The sequence below is a fragment of the Perca fluviatilis genome, chromosome 15 (genome assembly GCF_010015445.1).
Source record: "Perca fluviatilis chromosome 15, GENO_Pfluv_1.0, whole genome shotgun sequence".
Taxonomy (NCBI): domain Eukaryota; kingdom Metazoa; phylum Chordata; class Actinopteri; order Perciformes; family Percidae; genus Perca; species Perca fluviatilis.
In genome coordinates this window covers 33,988,329-34,008,385 of record NC_053126.1, presented here as the reverse complement: position 1 = coordinate 34,008,385, position 20,057 = coordinate 33,988,329, and the positions used below count along the sequence as shown (strand labels likewise).

Here is a 20,057-nt window from a genome sequence, read left to right as displayed (position 1 = left end):
ACAGTACTGGAGTAGATGTACTTATTACATTCCAACGCTGGCTGCAGCTTTAGTTATTCCTCTAACCTGGACTTGTTAACTCCTGTTTTTCGGCCTTCCCCGCGGTCGTCTCAACCTTCATGAGACTGTAAATATTTGCAGAAACATGAGCTGAGCGGTTCAGTTGTGTGTGTGTGTGTGTGTGTGTGCAGGAACTTGTAACACAGCCAGAGTACACACAGATAGCATATGAGCTGTATGGTCTGACTGAACCAGCCTGCATGCATTATAACCTTGATTTACTGTAAGTAGGTCATTCATGCTTGTGTTGTGTTCAGGTTCTGGATACTAACTTCTCCAAATCAAATCAAAATCAATAACTCTAAACTTCATTCATACTTATTTATTAATAACATTAATACCATCTAATAAAAACAGGGCAACCTGCTGACTGAAAACATCCTGAACACATCCTGCTGCTGCAGCGGCCGTGTGTGTGTGTGTGTGTGTGTGTGTGTGTGTGTGTGTGTGTGTGTGTGTGTGTGTGTGTGTGTGTGTGTGTGTGTGTGTGTGTGTGGAGGAGGAGCTCCGTGTCTCTCCGTTATAAGAACAGCGAGACATCTCCGCAGAGACAGCTTGTTTTTCTGCTCGGGCAGAAGAAGAGAAGAAGACACAAGTGGCTTCAAGTTCGGAGACTTTGTTTTGGACTTTTTTTGTTGTTGTTTCTGAAGTTTGACAAACTTTCTTTCTCGGAGCAAAATCTCAGAGAAACAAACATGAGTCACGTCGACGTGAAGAACCTGAAGCCTTCCAACTTTGAAGGCGAATACTACGACAAATATGAATATTATAACTTAACCGATAAATACACAGGTGAGATATGGCGTTACTCTCTTTCTTTTTCTCACATTCTGGCTACGTTAAGAAGCCGCTACATCTTGACTAAAGGTGGTTAACAAAATGAACTTTTCTTCACAGAAGGCTCAGCCCGTAAAGGCAGGACGAAGAAGGAGGCCAGCGACAACACCAACAGACACAGCCCCTCCGGACACGAGCGCAAGATTGTGGAGAAGCTCCAGAACGCGGAGAAGAAAGCCAAGGAGTGAATGCTGAGGTGAGACCGATTTTATCTACCGAAAAGAGCGGTACATCTGTGTTTATGTCTCGTTAACTATACGACGAATTTATGCTTGGGTGTTATATATGAGATCGGTGAAGTTGTTGAGTCATTTCATATGCTCTGTACTTTAACAGAGTCTGTCAAGTGTTTAAATTAACAGATCTCTGAATGACATCTGGCACACGGAACGCGATTGTGACTCAAAACCTGATTTTTATGCTCTCATTAGTGTTATTTTTTGCTGTTGATGTCTTTATAATCCTGCGCCGAATTAGAGAGTCCTTATTGTTCTGACTTGTTAAGTCGTTGAATCACTGTACGTGCTTACGTAAAATTGGCACATTTCTTATTGAGGTTTGGCACATAACATTTTAAAACTTAGAAGAATCTCTTCCTCAAACTGCCCATCCTTCACAGTTCACAAGTGGACGTTGCTGCCAACCAAAACCCAAGTGTTTACTCTTTGTACATCTATGTAACCCTACGCCGAATTTGAGAGGGACTATTTTACTTGTTTTTGATCAAGTTGCTTAATCATTTTATATGCTATGTGATTTCAGAAAGTTGGAACAAACCTTAAATTGGCAATTTTCCAAATTACATTTGTCACTTTATGTTACACAGTCCTTAGTGTTCAGGATCTATTCTTAATGTGACTTAGATATGACAAACGTGTTTGTGTGTGTGTCAACTCTTTGTTTACCATGTGCCGAATTTTAGAGCGACTATTTGATGTATCATCAGTAAAGATGCTGACTCATGTTATGTGTTCTGTGCCTTCATGAGTCACTAAATACTTTAAATTCGCCATTTTCTGAATGACATTTGGAGCATGGAACTTTTTAAAATGTTTTCGAAGGTAAAATGCGTATAGGCAAAAATAAAAAAGATTGTTTTATTTATTTTTTTTAATTTTAATTTGAGGACATATTTCCTACCACCAATAGGGGTGCTAATACAGAACCCTAACCCATAATCCTGTTATGGTTTGGAGGACTGGATGTTTTTACCAGAACCACTGTCTCCGGTTAAGTATCTTTTTATGTTGTTTTGTAACCCAGGGCGACTCGGACGGCTCATCCCGGATACCGACCCTGGCCTCCATGGCGACAGACCGAGACGTACAGACGGCAGGAAGCGTCACGGCGCTCCCGACGGGGCGGCGGCGGTTTAACCTGCAGAGGGCGTGACGCTGCAGCTCCAGATGTTCCAGATGAGGAGGAGCTCTTCAATCGTGGCGGAACGCGGCGACTCCTCGGGCTTCCCCCCGCAGGTTGTTGTGAAGAACTCGCCCGCGGCGGCGTGCACCTTGCTGAGCGCGGCGGGGCACACGCTGAGATTCTGGTGATGGTGACAGTTTTGAATGGATATTTTTTTTCCTATATTACGTGTTTGTTTTTTTTTGTTTTTTTTTAAATAACATAAAGCACTTTGAAAACTTGTTTCTGAAAAGTGCTTTTATAAATGAAGGTATAACTCTGCCTCTGATTGGCTTACCCTGGCATTCTATAAGCAATCCTACTTCCAATGCCTAAACCTAACCAATCCAACCAACGAAGGCAACGAGTGCTAGCCAATCAGACACAGAGTAGGGCGGGACATACACATATTCAAGTGTTTTTTACTATTAAAACCAGTTCTTAAATGACTCGACTCTGTTTGTTTTTTTTCACCTCTGAATTCAATACTGTGATTAAAAAAAAAAAAGTAAAGTTCAGAAGATATTAAATCACAATACTCTTTTTGTACAGAACTGTAACTTCAACTCAACTTTATTATAAAGAAACCTGCAGATTGCATGCATGCATACAAAATAGAATAAACAACGATAAATGCAAGTTTTCAAGACTAAAAATAACAGTGTTAATGAAATAAAAGAAACACTAGGGATGAAAATAATAAATGATTAACCCTCCTGTTATCCTCGGGTCAAATCTGACCTATTTACAAAAGGTTTTTATATCAGAAATTTGGGTTTTCTTTAAACCAAATAACGTGGATGGTTCCCTACGACACTCTTCACAAGTAAAATGAAGGATCAGTTCACTACTTTAATCGAATTTTTTTTTTTTTATTTCATAGCATGTAAAGAGAAATTGCTAATAGAACGTTGAAAAAGGTAGGGGAAAAAGAATGTCAAAAGTGGCAAAAAACTTGGAAAAAAGTGACTGAAACATGGGAGAAGCTTAAAAAAAAAAAAAAATGTTAAAGTGCAGAAAAATATTGACAGAAACTTTGAAAAAAAGGCAACAAAAGATGACCAAAACTTTTTTTTTTTACATTTTGGCCCAGAAAAACATTGCATCGTCGACGAAAAAGTTGCAGGTCGACGGGGAAGACAACACTATTAGTTAGTAGGTTAGGGTTAGCACTACTGTGAGAGAGTGACAGTGGGCCTACCTCTGCACTGTCCACCCCCCCCCATGCATCTGCAGGATGTGATATTTGTTTCTACCAACAGGGGGCAGCGACTGTCAATCTTCCAGACTAAATATGAGAGAGAGAGAAGGAGAACTTCTATATTACAGCCATGATTTGAACACAATCCCAGGTAACAGAGTCAGTGTTTACGGAGTGATCAGATCACAGAATTTCCATGTTTTTATACAGTAACTTAAAAAAAATTCTGTCAGAACTGCAGTTTTTAAAAAGTGATGCAACACAGTGAGGAGTTCTATAACCAGCAGTGGAAGAAGTATTCTGATCCTTCACATTTTTTTTTTAATTAGTATGTTTGCAACAAATATGAAAGCTTAATTTCAAAACAGAGTACCAATGTTTTCACCGCCAAACTGCCCTCATATTTCAGCTGTTTTTATGAAAACCGCAGCCTGCGCTGGAAGAAGTATTCTGATCCTTTACTTGAGTAAAAGTACTAATATCACACTATGAGCCGTTATATTGTTGGCTAGTTTACTTTATAATCAAACATCAGATGTTATAAACTGCATGTGTTCTGTGTGCAGGAATCTTAATGTGTAAAGTAACTAGTAACTAAAGTTATTAGTAACTAAAGCTGGAACAGATGAATGTAGTGGAGTAACTAGTAACTAAAGCTGTAACAGATGAATGTAGTGGAGTAACTAAAGTAACTAGTAACTAAAGCTGTAACAGATGAATGTAACGGAGTAACTAAAGTAACTAGTAACTAAAGCTGTAACAGATGAATGTAGTGGAGTAACTAAAGTAACTAGTAACTAAAGCTGGAACAGATGAATGTAGCGGAGTAACTAAAGTAACTAAAGCTGTAACAGATGAATGTAGTGGAGTAACTACAGTAACTAGTAACTAAAGCTGTAACAGATGAATGTAGTGGAGTAACTACAGTAACTAGTAACTAAAGCTGTAACAGATGAATGTAGTGGAGTAACTAAAGTAACTAGTAACTAAAGCTGGAACAGATGAATGTAGTGGAGTAAAAAGTCCAATATTTCTCTCTGAAATGTAGCGGAGTAGAAGTAGAAAGTGGCATGAAAAGAAAAGACTCAAGCAAAGTACAAGTACCTCAACATTTGGACTATTTATCCCACAGACTATAAAGAAAACATCTTTTGTATCCTGACCTCTTAAAATACAATACACACACTCTCTCTGTGTGTGTAAGGAACAAACTCTGAATTGGCAATTTTCCAAATGACATATGGCATATGGAACTTTTGACGTTCCAATTTGGAGATGTTACAGTCTTTAGTGTTGAGGATCTATTCTTAGATGTGACTTAGATATGACAGTTTTCTTATTAAACGTGTGTGTGTCTGTGTGTGTGTCTGTGTCTGTCTGTGTGTGTGTGTGTGTGTGTTTGTGTGTGTCTGTGTGTGTGTGTGTGTCTGTGTCTGTCTGTGTGTGTTTGTGTCTGTCTGTGTGTGTGTGTGTGTATGTGTGTGTGTGTAGCTGATTTTTTTTGTGTTAACTCTTTGTTTACCATGCGTAGACTCCCACAGACTAAAGAAAACATCTTGTGTATCCTGACCTCTTAAGATACAACAACACACACTCTCTCTGTGTGTGTAACGTAGGGTTTGTCCTGCATGCCTCTACAGTGTTAGACGCCCAATAACAGACATTATTAGATCTTGGTGCAATATTCAGCGTTATGACTTTTTTATTGAGGGGGTGGGGAGGTGGGGGTATATAAGTGCAATATATTGGAGTTACGGGGCATTTTTTATCTCAACACAATCCTTCCTGGCCTTTGGACAGAGCCATGCTAGCAGTTTCCCTTTGTTTCCAGTCTTTATGCTAAGCTAAGCTAACCAGCTGGAATATGACTGTGTTATTACGCAGACAACTTCAACAAAAAGATGGAAACACACACACTTACACACTCACACACATACACACACACACACACACACACACACAAACACACACACACACACACACACACACACACACACACACACACACACAGCATCAGCATATCATATCACACACTCATAACATCAGACAATCATCTGTCTCTTATGGACCAGTTGCTTGGCAACCAGGGGAGTTTCTAAAAGCACTGGTATCTTCTCTCTCTGTGTGTGTGTGTGTGTGTGTGTGTGTGTGTGTGTGTGTGTGTGTGTGTGTGTGTGTGCGTGTGCATGTGTGTGTCCGTACAGTGAAACTGATTATGTAACACACACTCGTCTCTATAAATATTTCCTGATCCCGGCTTCAAACAGTCCTGGCTGCAGGTGTGTGTGTGTGTGTTGTGTGTGTGTGTGTGTGTGTGTGTGTGTGTATGTGTTCTGATTGTCAGATTTACTCAACAAACAGACAGAGAGAGTCGGGATTAAACACAAACCGGCTGACGAGCTGCTGTCTCTGTGTGTAAATGTCTCAATAACTGAGATCATCTAAGTACATTAACTCAAGTGCTGTACTTTTATTTTACTTGCCTTTTTCAATATTCTGCAACTTTATAGCAGGAAGTAAGGTGAGGAAGTATAAGAGGGCCAAATGCAAGCCCCCAGGAAGAGCGCCATGTCCTAAAGCCACCATGGGCTTAGCAGATAACGGTGGAAGTGCTTCCTATGGCCCAGAAAGACTTTTCACAAAAACGTCTATATTTCAGTGGATAATCTTTTGGGGGGTACATCAACTTACCAGCCCGAACACTTAAAGGGTCCTTGTTTAAAATGTCACGTTTTTAACATTTTCAACATTCACTAGTAGCCGAATCCAGAGTTATTAAACTAGGTATGATGAACGCGCATAATGGACGCTCACATGACTGTTCTCTTCAGGTCCTGTAGCTGTAATAATGGATATAGCTAATGGTTGTAATCCACCATGTGTTCTATTAATACGTCCATGGTATTATCTTATGATACACCCCAGGGCTGTATGCTGTAAAGCTTGTAACGTGGATGAGAGATGAAGCTGCCGGCTAACCTTAGTAGCTAGCGCTAGCTAGCTCGTAGCACGACATAATGATGACATCTCCTTGGTTGTCTGAATACATCCATCGTTAATTTAGATAAGCGTGTCAACAATCAGGAACAACGAAAACACAATGTTTAGCGTTAGCGAATATTTGGGGGTGCTTCATCCACTTTGTCACTCTAAGAAACATCTGTGTAGTAACAGCTGTGTGTCTATTTTAACAGAAATTGTCTATAGAAGTGGATTTGTATTTTAGTTTTCACTTCAAAGTGCATAAACGTGCTCCGACAACTTTGTCAGCGAGGTTTTGGGACACTTTTTTTCCTAACATTTTGGGCGTTTTTGCGACGTTTATGTCATATCTGAGATTTGAAATGACGCTGTCGTGGGGCTGCGGGCCGTCAGCCCCACTGGCCGTCAAATCCGAGAGGGGCTAGCCCCACTTGGACACAATCGGGCTCCCGTAGTCTACCGCGAACATGGGAGAACGCTGTCTGAAGCAGCAAGGCAGCGGCAGGAATGTGAAATAAAACCCTACCACAAATTATATGCAATTTAGGAAGATGTAATATTCACAGAAGACAATAAATTATAGATGTTTATTATCTTGAATTAATTCAAGGTGCTCTAAGCAATGTTGGGTGACGTTACTTCTTGTCATTCAAACAAAACGAGACTAGCTCGCCCCTCCTTCCTCATCCCATCCCCCCATCTCCCTTCCTTGCACTAACCACCCCAACCCCCACCCCCAACTCCTTCTTGTCGGTTATTGGCTGTTATGTTTGGTGGTGCAGGTTGGCGCAGTTTGTTTTTGTTGGCGTTTGTGGAGCCTGGGCTGTCTACAGAGACCGGGGACAGGCAGCTAGCAGATAGTGAGGAGATGTTTTTTACAGTGTGTTCAGGGGACAGGCAGCTAGCAGATAGCGAGGAGATGTTTTTTACAGTGTGTTCAGGGGACAGGCAGCTAGCAGACAGTGAGGAGATGTTTTTTACAGTGTGTTCAGGGGACAGGCAGCTAGCAGATAGCGAGGAGATGTTTTTTACAGTGTGTTCAGGGGACAGGCAGCTAGCAGACAGTGAGGAGATGTTTTTTACAGTGTGTTCAGGGGACAGGCAGCTAGCAGATAGTGAGGAGATGTTTTTTACAGTGTGTTCAGGGGACAGGCAGCTAGCAGATAGTGAGGAGATGTTTTTTACAGTGTGTTCAGGGGACAGGCAGCTAGCAGATAGTGAGGAGATGTTTTTTACAGTGTGTTCAGGGGACAGGCAGCTAGCAGACAGTGAGGAGATGTTTTTTACAGTGTGTTCAGGGGACAGGCAGCTAGCAGACAGTGAGGAGATGTTTTTTACAGTGTGTTCAGGGGACAGGCAGCTAGCAGACAGTGAGGAGATGTTTTTTTACAGTGTGTTCAGGGGACAGGCAGCAAAATTAGGCCTTTTCCAAAGTTTTTTGTTCCTTTTCAACGTTTTTGACGCCTTTTAAAAAAAGAAATTGACAATTTATTTTGACGTTTTGTCGCTTTTTTAAGTTTTCTTTCCAACAATCTTTTTTTGAAGTTTGTGTCGCTTTTTTAAACACAGTGTCCCCCCCCCCCCCCTCCACCCCCCAATGTTGAACCCAAAGTTACGCTCTTGCTCCTCTGTTTGCACAACATGAACCAAACTGCGTTGCTTTCTTTTTATTTCCTAGTTTCCTATAAAAACACACATTCACTCACCGAGAGACAGGTTTAAATCTTTGTCACCGTGCAGCAGATGGAACATTTCGTTCCCTACGGACGGTTTAAAGAGTCTTTATAGAGATAAACTGTGAAGAAACAGCAGGAAGTGTTATAAACCCCTCAGCTCAGAGTATCTGCTCACACTAAACCATATTTAGATTTTTATCAGATACAAACTGGTGAGTGTAACACAATCTGTTGCTTTCATTTAAAGGACGCCGGGATCGGTTCCTCTGTCAGTGGATTTGTATCAGCCAGACCATGGGTGATTTTAGACCCTTTTTAGGGGGCTCAAGCCCCCCAAAAAATTGTGCTTAAAGTTAGAGTTTGCGAACTTGTCTGTTAGTGACAGAGGACAAACAATTACAGGTTCAAAGGGCTTGAAACAGGTTTATATCCTGTGTGTCTGTCACTGATGCTATGCACCGGACGGGTTAACACTTTTGCATGCACACTATATCCGTGTCACATTCTAATTAGAGGCTGAGCCCCCCCTAAAGGTCTGATCCTAGAATTGCCAGACGCTGGAAACATTATGGCAGTAATCTGTACTTTTCTTCAAGCTGCTTCTTAAAAGAATGCCTGAAAATCTTCACACAATTCGTCAAAACACAAAAGTTGTAACATTGTGTTTTTTTCGATGATTTTTTTCAATGCTTTTGATGTTTTTTCTAAAGAAAAGGTTTTTTGGTGCTTTTTTTATCGACTTTTGCTGTTTTTCACTCTTTTTTTTTTTACATGTTTTGTTTTTTTGTCAACTTTTTGGGCTTTCTGTTTTTTACATTTCTCGCGTTTTTTTTTTTTTGCAAAGGTTTTTGGCTTTTTTGGCGCTTCTTTTTTTCTACTTTTTAGTTTTTTTTTTTCCTACGTTTTTGTCTCGGTCAGAGAGACGGAGGGGGAAATCACACAAAGCTGAAGTTAATTTAAAAATCCTAAAAGATTCGGGGCTTTTGACGAACCATTCGGGGCTGGAGCACTAGAAGAACCGCCCCCCTTCCAGCCTCTGCTATGCCCCTGTCTGCAGCAGCCTCTGCCCCCTCCACCCACCCTCAGACACCTGCTGACTGTGAATGACCTGCAGTGTGAACCTGAAGCGTGATTTGGTTTTCAGTTCATTGACCGCCTCGCTCGATGTGAACAGGAACTCAAACCACAGACGGGATGTTCCACTCGGCTCGTTTAACACAGAACCGCTGGAGCCGGCTCTCATAAAACCTTCTCTCTTTCTGCTGAAGTTATAAATCTAAAAACACAACTATATAGTTTAGAACAGAATACACTTCATTGTCCCCGAGGGGAAGTTAGTCTTGGGCATAATGCTGCAATCTGTTGCCTCACAAATCAAACGTCACAGAAAACCCATTCTAAAGTCAACATAAAAACATCAACATAAGATCATAAGCATCTTAGGACATAAAAGGACACACATGACTGTACAGACATAATACGACATCTTAAAGTTCCAATATGTAATATAGTTACTGTAATAAATCCCAAAACGACCCCAGTGCGTCATAAGATATTAAGGAAACATGCTAAGTTGATGACAACAATCCTAATGCCAGTATTTTCTCCTTGCGAAATATTCATTCCATGACGGAATTTCTGTTTGTTTTGTGGCCTGTGTGTTGTTATCAGCTGCCCAGTTTGACAGCCAGGCCGGGTTGCCAGATATACCTGTAAAAACGTAAACCCAGCGCGCTACAGCTGTAACGGTAGTACAGCCATGAAAGCAGCAAACAAACAAACAGGATCAACGGAGATAGATTCTACCCGACCTAAAAGAAATGGCATGGTTTCGTGACCAGAGACATAACAAACCCCGGGTAAATATGTATTTGAAAGATGGAGACAGTTTAGAGCCCAAAAAGACGCAGAGTTGGCAAATTTCCTCCTGAAGGTAGCTAAGCATTAGCTTCAGGCTAATTTATCACCGCTACAAGGGACAGGCATTTTATGTAATTTCAACATTTGTGTACTCACATTGAATTATATAGCTAGAGTACCTGGGTTGGTTACTCGCAAAAACAATTGAGACACAGCCAGTAATGTGATCCCGACTGGTCCTGGCTAACGCCGCCATGCTAACCCTGCTAACTGCTACGTTACCGGAGGAGCAGGCAAGCGGGCCATGGCTGTTTACAATGTGTAGCCTGTTCAGCATCCGTAGCTGACAACAGTGAGTTATTTGAAGCCAAGAGAGGGGGGTTGTAAATCGGGAAGAGAGTACCGTGAGTTTGCAGTGTGTTTAGTGATTGTTGCCATAATTCTAAGCCAATAAAGTGTGTGTTAAGCCAATCAGTTGGGTGGAAAAGGATGGCAAGGTAGTGTTATTTTTAGCTGTTCCTACAGTAATTCTAAGCCGAGGAAATGTGTCTGTGAGTTAGGTACAGAGCTCCGCGTGAGCACGGGCTTTTATAACTGTCAATATAGCCAGCATCTAAGTTAGCTACTCTGCTGTGCTGTGGAGTAATGTCTGGCTACGTGAGAAAAGCATCTAGCAGCATTGTTGCTGCGGTCTCAGTCTGGCAACCAATGTGAACTTGAAGTCTGGGGAGGAGGGGGCCGGGGAGACGACGCTCTCCAGTATTTCTAATTTGTACCACAGTAACTATTTGAAACACTAGCTGACAGTATTACATGTTGCACTAACTGTAATAAGAGATACAAGTTGCTCACTGTAGTAGAGACTGTATTTCGGTGTTTGTGCTGCTCTGTGCATCCATATCGGTTTATCTTTTCTATTTGTAACAAATATGAAAGATTCATTTGCAGGCAGAGTACCAACGTTTTCCCTCTGTGGTGTTGTCAGGTGCTGGTTACTGATTTCTCCTCTGTTGTTTTTGGTTCTCAGTCTGCAGGCTCAAAGGTCAGAGCAGAAAGGTTACAAATCAAAATCAATAACTCTACTAATGACTTCCTTCATACTAAAGATTTATTCAAAAACAGGTCGATAATATCCTGAAAACATCCTGTTGCTGCCAGCAACCCTATCTTAGTGTGTGTGTGTGTGTGTGTGTATGTGTGTGTATGTGTTCTTGTTTAACTATATTCGTGGGATCCAAAAAGCTGGAGTCCAGTATATGTGTGGGGTCCCGACAGCTTTGTGGGGCCAAAATGCTGGACCCCACAGCTTTAAAGGGCTGTTTGAGGGTTAAGACTTGGTTTAGGGATAGAATTAGGTTATGGTTAGGGTGAGGGTAAGGGTTAAGGTTAGGCATTTAGTTGTGATGCATTTGTCAATGACGGGTCCCCACAAAGATAATGCCACAAACCTGTGTGTGTGTGTGTGTGTGTGTGCGTGTGTGCGCGTTGCATGTGTGTGTGTGTCTCTGCTAGACTGACCCCGAGCTGTGAGGTTGTGAAACACAGTTTCTGCTCCTCCTGTAGAAGACAGTCCGTATGAAATCAACTGTTTCCAGTTTCCAAAATGTGAGAACTTTTCTGCATTAAGTACTTTTACTTTTATGCTTTAAGTACATTTTCCTGATGATACTTCAAGACTTTTACTGAAGTAACATTTTCAATTCAGCACTTGTAGTTTTACAGTGTGGAAGTAGTACTTTTACTTAAAGGTGCTCTAAGCGATGTCACATGTTTTTTTAGGCTAAATTTTTTTGTCACATACAGCAAACATCTCCTCACTATCTGCTAGCTGTCTGTCTCCTGAACACACTGTAAAAAAAACATCTCCTCACTATCTGCACCACCAAACATAACAAACAGTGTTCCAGCCAGTAACCGACGAGAAGGATTTGGGGGTGGGGGTTGGGGGGGTTAGTGCGCGGAAGCACGGAAGGGAGGGGGAGGGGACGGGATGAGGAGGAGGGAGGGGCGAGCTAGCCTCCGTTTTTGTTTGACAATACTTCGAACGTCAACAAGAAGTAACGTCACCCAACATCGCTTAGAGCACCTTTAAGTAAAGGATTTACTACTTCTGCCACTGCTGCCAGAACCAGAGCGGTTCAAAAAGTTAGTTGAGCTCTATTGTATTTTTAAATTCTGATCTGTTATAAATGAATACCAAATGCTTATGGAAGTTGATCATATGTTAACCCTACATTATTTTACCTTGAAATATCATTATATAAAAACTGTTTACATTCTCAATAAAGCAAGAGACAACTTAACAAAAGGTTTTTTCTGACTCCTTTATTTGAGATGCAACAGCTGTGCTCGAGCAAACACAAAGTGATGATCCATCAGACGGTAGGGTTGATAATCTTGCCCATGAAGAGGATTTTCTCTGTGTTACGTTCAGTGATGATGACCATGAACGGACGATTGAACTTCAACACAGGGACAGGGTCCAAGACCGCAGAAAATCCAACGAAGATTCCTGTGACAGCTGAAGCTTCGGCTCCGGCCTCGTCCACGTCCAGCGTAGCTTGGTGCACAATCTGTGGCGCAACGCAGAGTGAGTGAGACGACAGACGAATGGAATAAGTGTGAAATAACATAAAACATATGCTCTGTTTACTTACATCTGAGACTGCCAGTCCATGCTCCTCTGAAATGCCCCTCAAATTCGCACCACCACTAAACATGTCTGTCATTCCCATTCCTGCCAGCACATCGTTCAGGTTGTAGGAAGTCTTGATGGAGAACTTTGGAATATATACATCGTGGTTGCTAAAACATGGGGGGATTATTATGTAAATAATCAGGACTTTTAGCGTGTATAGAGCCAGCATATTTCCACCAGACTCCATGTAAATAATCAGGACTTTTAGCGTGTATAGAGCCAGCATATTTCCACCAGACTCCATGTAAATAATCAGGACTTTTAGCGTGTATAGAGCCAGCATATTTCCACCAGACTCCATGTAAATAATCAGGACTTTTAGCGTGTATAGAGCCAGCATATCTCCACCAGACTCCATGTAAATAATCAGGACTTTTAACGTGTATAGAGCCAGCATATCTCCACATGTAAATGGGTGAATTAAGGGTTTATTTTAACCAAACAAGAGTGGTGATTGTTGGAACAGTGGAAAGATGAACCAAGACGGCTTTTGGTAGTTTTATTTTGTTTCTGTCCACTTTGAATGAAGTGTGTTTTACGATGATAAAAGTACTGTTTACATGGAGTCTGGTGTAGTTTGGTGATGGTGATTTCGGGGCTGTTTCATGTTAAACTAAAAGGATCTTACTCTTTAACAAAATGGTCTATCTCTGTAGGGATGACCCTGACTTAATTAAGTTGATATAAAGTTAAAACAACTATAATAATACATTTTATTCATGGGCACCTTTCTTGATACTCAAGGACACATAAACAAAAAATTAAAAGATTGATGTTGCACAACAAAGACCACACAATTACAAATCAATGAACAACTACAGACAAATACTATTAAATTAAACTCTGTTTCTGTCCTGTGTGTGTTTGACCCATCCACCAACCTGCCTCCTTAACAGGAGGGAATATTTTTTTCCCACTTTGGCCTCGCCAAGACCAGCCCTTCAATAGCTACTATTGGCCAGGCGTCCATGCTTACGCAAGGTAACGTAGCCCCATTTGTTCAGGTCCTATCCCCTGACCAATCGGCTATCCTAACCTTAACCACTCGAGGTCAAATGCCAAACCCCAACCAATCTACCAATCCCACTGGGATTCATAATCTTGCTACCAGGACATTTGGCGCTCTTATACTTCCTCAACTTTTTTGCTCCCGTCAGAACTACTACGGCCACTAGAGGGCACTGCCACTGGACACCTAAATATAGGTCAGAATGATGCTGGGAACTTTTTGAGGGAGGTCAGTCTATCAGACAGGACAAAGCTGGGTACTTTATTCAGTGTCAAACCTTCCACATATTAGAAGCATAAATTAAGATTGTCCCAACCTGCGTCCCATAGCCTTCAACCATTTGGTGACGTGGTTCGGGGAGATGGCGTTCTCCAGTGTTGCCATGACGTCAGGCAACATCAGCAGCATGGAGTAGGAGCTGTTGAAGGGGAGCTGAAGGACCGTTGTCTTCAGCTCGTGGTCGTGATAGGTGTGGAAACGGTCCTCCCGATTCATCATCACAGCTGGAACCTGGACGGTGACAATTTAAACATGAAGACAAACAGAACGAACGATGACGCTTAATTGGACTGGGACTCAAATCCATTCAGCCCTTTTTCTGTCAAAAAAACGGCAAAAGGGTTGAAAAAAGCAGCAGACGTCAAAAACAAATAAGGGTGTGGCCATTTCGCTCAGTTGGTAGAGCAGGCGCACCTTTACAGAGGTTTATTCCTCGATGCAGAAGGTCCAGGGTTCGAATCCGACCTGTGACGGTTTTCCTGTGTGTCTTCCCCCCCACTCTCTCCCCTTTTGTGTCTGAGCTGTCCTATCATTAAAGGCGGAAATTCCCATAACATGTTTTTTAGCTTATGTTACCTTAACTGAACAGCTTCGGAGTCATTGGAATGGTTATATGACTTTTTTTTCGGGTTGAATGGTGGTCGTCTCGCTCCCCCCTAGCACCTGTGAGCGGAAAAACCACCCTTGCAACTTTCCTCGGCGTCAGGAAGTATCGCGTGATATCAGGTCTCACCATGTAATGGATTGCTTCACGGCACTGCACACATACGCCCATTCAGGAACCGGCTAGCAAGGTAGCGATGGAATTTTTCACACTATCGTCATGGCTGAGCCGGCAAAAAAGAAGCAGAAAGCTAGGAAAGCATTGTCGGAGGAACAGAGAAAGAGGAAACGGCAGACTGACCGAGAGAGGAGTCAGACACAAGTAAACATAGGAGCTGTAGGGGGGGCTCTATAGAGAAACCTGCCAGCAAAAAAGCCAGAAAACAGCAAAGAAATGGCCAAAACTGCATAGCGCCCCTTTAACGGCATGAAAAATACTTTATACAGTATATGTCTTTTGTTAATGAAGAAATTCCCAACGTCCCCGGCTCTAGGTTTGGGCTGAACCCTGAATGTTGATGATGTCTGGCTCCGCCCCTGTTAATTACTGGGACTCAAATTATTTATTTTCTGAATTAAGAATGGAACTCTGAACCTTGGTGTTCTCGTCCACGTTGAAGTCGCCCTGCTTGGTGAGCCTAGGGTCAAACTGAGTCGCCCACTTTCCTGTTAGACAATGAGCAGAAATAATACACAACCTTTGGTTTAATACGTTCAATTTAACCTCAAAAGATTTTACATTATTACATTAGATTATTACAGACTAACTAGATCTCATCCCAAAGGACCTTCTTACCTTTGTAGTAGATGTAGCTGATGAGACACATGACTGTGTTTGGATCCAGGAGTTCCACCAGCTTGTCAATCTTCCCGTTGGTCTTCTCCTCCACGTACTTATTGATGGTATCAGCACTTTCTTTGGTTTTGGCGAAGTCCACATTGAACCCATCTGCGAAGTACGACTGCTTCAGGGTCTGCAGGAACTCCGGCTTCGGCTTGAAGTTGTTGTCCACGAACACGGCGGTCCCTTCATTGGCATCCTCCTGAGATGTGTTGTTGGCCCTCTGGAGGAACATCTGGAAGGCCTGGGCCACATCTGTCTGCGTCAGGAGGGAGCCGTTGAAACCCAGACCACTGAAAAGCTGACGGTGCGTCTCCCCCTGCGCTCCCACGGACAACGCAGCCAGGGCGGTCGACACGCTAGCCGGGGAGAAGAAGATATTCTTTGCCTGTGAGGAAGCGTGAGCTGCTAACTTCCTGTAGAGTCGGAAGGAAAACTCTTTGTTTGCTTCGTTCACCAGGGAGACGCTGTTGGCGCTGCCGTCCGCTACAGTGTCTTGGACGGTCTTGTCAACGCTGTGACCCAAATGGTGATGGCCTCTGCCAACACAGATCACCGCTGATAGGACGCAGAGACCCACGGCCGCACGCATCATCATTGTGATCTAAGACAAAAGTTCAAATGTTCAGCTTTATTGTTTGTTTTAATGAGGAAACTGATTGTACTGGAGTTTTTTTGTGAAGGCTTAGGCTTAGGCCCTGTCTCACGCTACTTCGTGAATTAGTCATGTTTTTTTTTAGGTATTCATTCGTGTACAGGACACAATTTTCTCGTTTATTTCGTGTACAGGTCACGATTTTCGAACGTTACCATTTCACGAACTGCCATGACGCTGGGATTCTCTGGGGGACGCAACAATGGGGAAATGAAACGCCACACGCCGGCGACAACAACTGGACAGACCGCGACACGGGGACACGATCCCCGGGCGCAGCAACAATGGGACGGTTGAAGTTAGGAAAAGAAGAGACTGGGAAAGGAACCGTCACACGCAGGACACGCCAACAACAGCAGGACGGTTGTGGTTAGGAATTGAATAACGCTGAAAGGAACTGGAACACGCCGGATGCGATCCCTGGTCTCCCGGGTGAAAGTCCTGTGTTTGACCCATCCACCACCCTGACTAACCTCCCTACGCGGATTTTCTGCTTTTCATACTACTCCCTACCGTTGTCGTGCTGTGATCACGAAATATGCTTCCCATTTAAATACATTAAATTAAAATTCGTAATCACCACACGAAAAAAAATGACATAATTGTGTCCTGTTCACGAATCAATAGATTCAATAACGTAACCATTTCACGAACTGCCATGAGACTGGGCTGGATGAGCAGGGACGTCACTAGGATTTAAAGACAGGGGGTGCTTAGCCCCCAGGGTATTTGTAACTCGCGTTTGCATAATCTTTGCACTCATGTATGTTGTTACTGTATTAGAGCTACACTTATGTCAATGACCAGTCAAGAAACCAAGATGTTAACAAGTAAAAAGTGACAGACATATCCTCTTCTTCCATTTCTACTCTGTTCAACACAAGTTACTGTAATGTTAGCTTTTAGACACATCAAAGCTGCATGGAGGAATTTACTTAGGCCAGACTTTGCTCCTGATGAGTTCTTCTGTAAGCAATGACTTAGCCTAAATGCTATCTGTCTGCTCATGTAAATGTGTGATAAAGTAATAGCATATATCTATGCTACACTATATCTAATTCCTCTCTCTATAAGATAAGTTGTCCAAAGAATTCTATTTAATTACATTAATTACTGTAACTGCGCAGTCAGTGTGTCATTTCGCTGTTTAGTTTGCATACAGTATTACCCAAGAACCAGAATTTTAAGGTCATAAGGAAATTTGACAACACAAGTTTGAGCATTTTTCAAATAAAGATGATTTATTCTGCCAAATGATGTATACAATGTATAATATAAATCAACAACGGAAAGGCAGTATTCAAATAAAGGAAGACTGAGAATGAAATCATGTTCAAAACAACAGTCAACAGTTGCTTTTTGTTTATTGTCCGTACTTCGTTGGTGGAAGCATCAAAGAATGCCTTCTGTTTTTAAGGGTGGCAAATCGGTCTATCGCTATGTTGTGACTTAGGTGCTTCAGTATGTCATTTTGAATCGACATGGCTGCAAGATTGTGAAGCCTTTTTCTGCCCCATTGTTTGAGGCAGCCGGGAGTGAAGCCAACGCAGTGCACCAAAGGACCTTTCACAAGAGCAGCTGCTCACAACTTGGATGGAAACATGTCTGGGTCTAGGAGGTTGTGCACAACTAAGGTGTGTGTGTGTGTGTGTGTGTGTGTGTGTGTGTGTGTGTGTGTGTGTGTGTGTGTGTGTGTGTGTGTGTGCATGCAGTAGCGAATTCAGAGTAGAGAGTAGCGACGAGACAAGACGAATCTGAAAAGTTGCCAGTTCACACCAATGTAACGAGACGGTGCATCATCTTGATAGCACAATAACTCTTTGTACTTCTGTCTAATTTCCGAATTTTCGGCTATTTTGTAGCTGGATATATATCATTTATATATATGAATGGGGATACGGTTAGTGATAATGAGCTTTGTTTTAATGCCGCTTGGCTCTCTTCAGTAGCTAACTCTCTAGCTCGCTCGTCCACATACCGTTACCGTACACATGGGCACTCGTTGAGCCTCTAACACTGCCATTTCGACCAGCTAATGTTTTTAGGGTAGCTTCAGCGCCCCTAAAATAGGCCTAACGACGTCCCTGCTGATGAGTATGTGGGCTGTTTAGTTACTCTCAAAGAAATCTGATTAAAGGGTGGTATTTTTCAAGCTGGACCCTATTACATTATAATGTATTTCAATGGGAAGCATCTTTTTTAGGAAACGTGACAAGCGGGACACGAGATAAACGCGATAAACGCGATAAACGCGTCCGTGTACACGAATCAATAGATTCAATTACGTGACCATTTCACGAACTGCCGTGAGAGCCTTCAGAAAATACCTCCAGTACAATCAGTACAATCAGCCCTCTTTAAAGGACAAAGAGTCAATCAAGCAAATGGTAACTCACATGAGTGGGACGGGTCATCACAATTGTTAAACTAATGAATATAACAAATAATACGAAAAAAAAAACCCATCAATGCATTGATTGAACTTCCAAAAGGAGAATATGTAGAGTAAATCTAGTCATCTATAAAGGGTTTACAGTTCCAGTGTGCACAGTTACATCTCAAACTCAATGTGTTAAAATGTATTTAACTGTTGGCAGAGTATTTCAACTTGAACACACACATGAAAACAATCCATCTTTCTAACAGCTTACCTTCTCCTGGTCGAAGCGCAGACAGAGAAGCACAGACTGGACGAAGAGAGATGGTCCTCTTTATAAGATAGCCTAAATCAGAGCAACTGCACTTTGGCTTTGTTTATCCACGTCTCAAAGTCGTATTTGCTCGGCCCCTGCATACGTTCTAATCATGTTTCACCGTAATTTGCGTCAAACGGAGGCTGCAGCGGATAAACACACGAGCCATGAACCGTTTGACCAACTTACTGTAACCCTACAGGACAAATGTTCAGCGTCAGCTCTCCTCTATTTGAAGGCCACCCTCATTTCAACCTTTGGTAACTGCACACAGCTCGACAACTTCCTGGAAAGCGGTTTTCTTAGTTAGTCTACTGTACAATGTTCACAGTAAATAATAAGACTCCACTTACATTTAATGTTACAAGTTCACAGCAGCAGCAGGGCTGAATCCTGCAAAATGTGTGTGTGAGTATGTGTGTCAGTATGTGTTTGAGTGTGTTTGTGTGTTTGTGTGTGTGTGTCTGTCTGTGTGTGTCAGTCTGTGTGTGTGTGTGTGTGTGTGTGTGTGTGTGCATGTGTGTCAGTATATGCGTGTGTGTGTGTGTGTGTGTGTGTTTGTGTGCATGCGTCTTATAAACAGATTTATAAGTAGAGGAGAACAAATCTAATGTAACTGGTGTTGAAGTGGGATTTGTTGCTGTAACTGAACACACGATTAAAAACATCAGTCTCCATCTGGAAACCAACGCAGCCAATTAGAGAGCAGAGAAATCTGATCAGAGGGTTAATCTGTTCCCCCGCTGTAATACTTCCCTCATGCACTTATATACAATAACTCAATAATAATCTGGATATGTGTTACCCAGACTCAGGCTGGCGCAGACAGAAGACTCACACACGCTGTAAAAGTCACAGATTGGGATTTATTATACCAGAGGGGTGCTAAAAACGACCCGAAATCAAACAAAATGACTACAAAATGACAACAAACTTACAAATGGACTACAAAATGACATTGTATGACTACAGAAATGCAAAAGAATCCTCAAAGAGATGCTAAATCACTGAAAATAAAGACACAAAACTTCCATAAACCTGCAGCATATGACCCAAAACTAGCACAATAAGATGCAATGATTCAAAATGATTGAAACAAAACGGCCACAAAGACGAGTAAACAGACTAAAAACAGATGTAAAAAGGCTACAAGGAGTCACAAAACCACCAGAAAAATATGTAATTGACTACAAAGTGACATTATATGACTACAGAAATGCAAAGAGACGCTAAATGACTGAAAGTAAAGACACAAAACATAA

The 20,057-nt window shown here is 42.1% G+C and overlaps 2 protein-coding genes across 2 annotated transcripts; one reads left to right on the top strand and one right to left on the bottom strand.

The window, feature by feature from the left end:
* The first annotated feature begins 608 nt into the window (after nt 1–608).
* nupr1b (nuclear protein 1b) lies at nt 609–2,747 on the top strand. Its single transcript, XM_039825445.1, has 3 exons — nt 609–852; nt 958–1,093; nt 2,161–2,747. Exons 1-2 carry the CDS (start codon nt 756–758, stop codon nt 1,083–1,085), a joined length of 225 nt encoding a protein of 74 aa, XP_039681379.1. The 5' UTR covers nt 609–755; the 3' UTR covers nt 1,086–1,093; nt 2,161–2,747.
* A 9,569-nt stretch (nt 2,748–12,316) lies between these two features.
* On the bottom strand, nt 12,317–18,909 carry LOC120574905 (hibernation-specific plasma protein HP-55-like). The gene is made up of 6 exons (XM_039825412.1): nt 18,754–18,909; nt 15,403–16,051; nt 15,202–15,272; nt 14,041–14,234; nt 12,675–12,822; nt 12,317–12,590 (listed from the first exon to the last, which is right to left on the bottom strand). The coding sequence occupies exons 2-6, from the start codon at nt 16,043–16,045 to the stop codon at nt 12,393–12,395; spliced, it is 1,254 nt and encodes a 417-aa protein (XP_039681346.1). The 5' UTR covers nt 16,046–16,051; nt 18,754–18,909; the 3' UTR covers nt 12,317–12,392.
* Nucleotides 18,910–20,057: the final 1,148 nt, after the last annotated feature.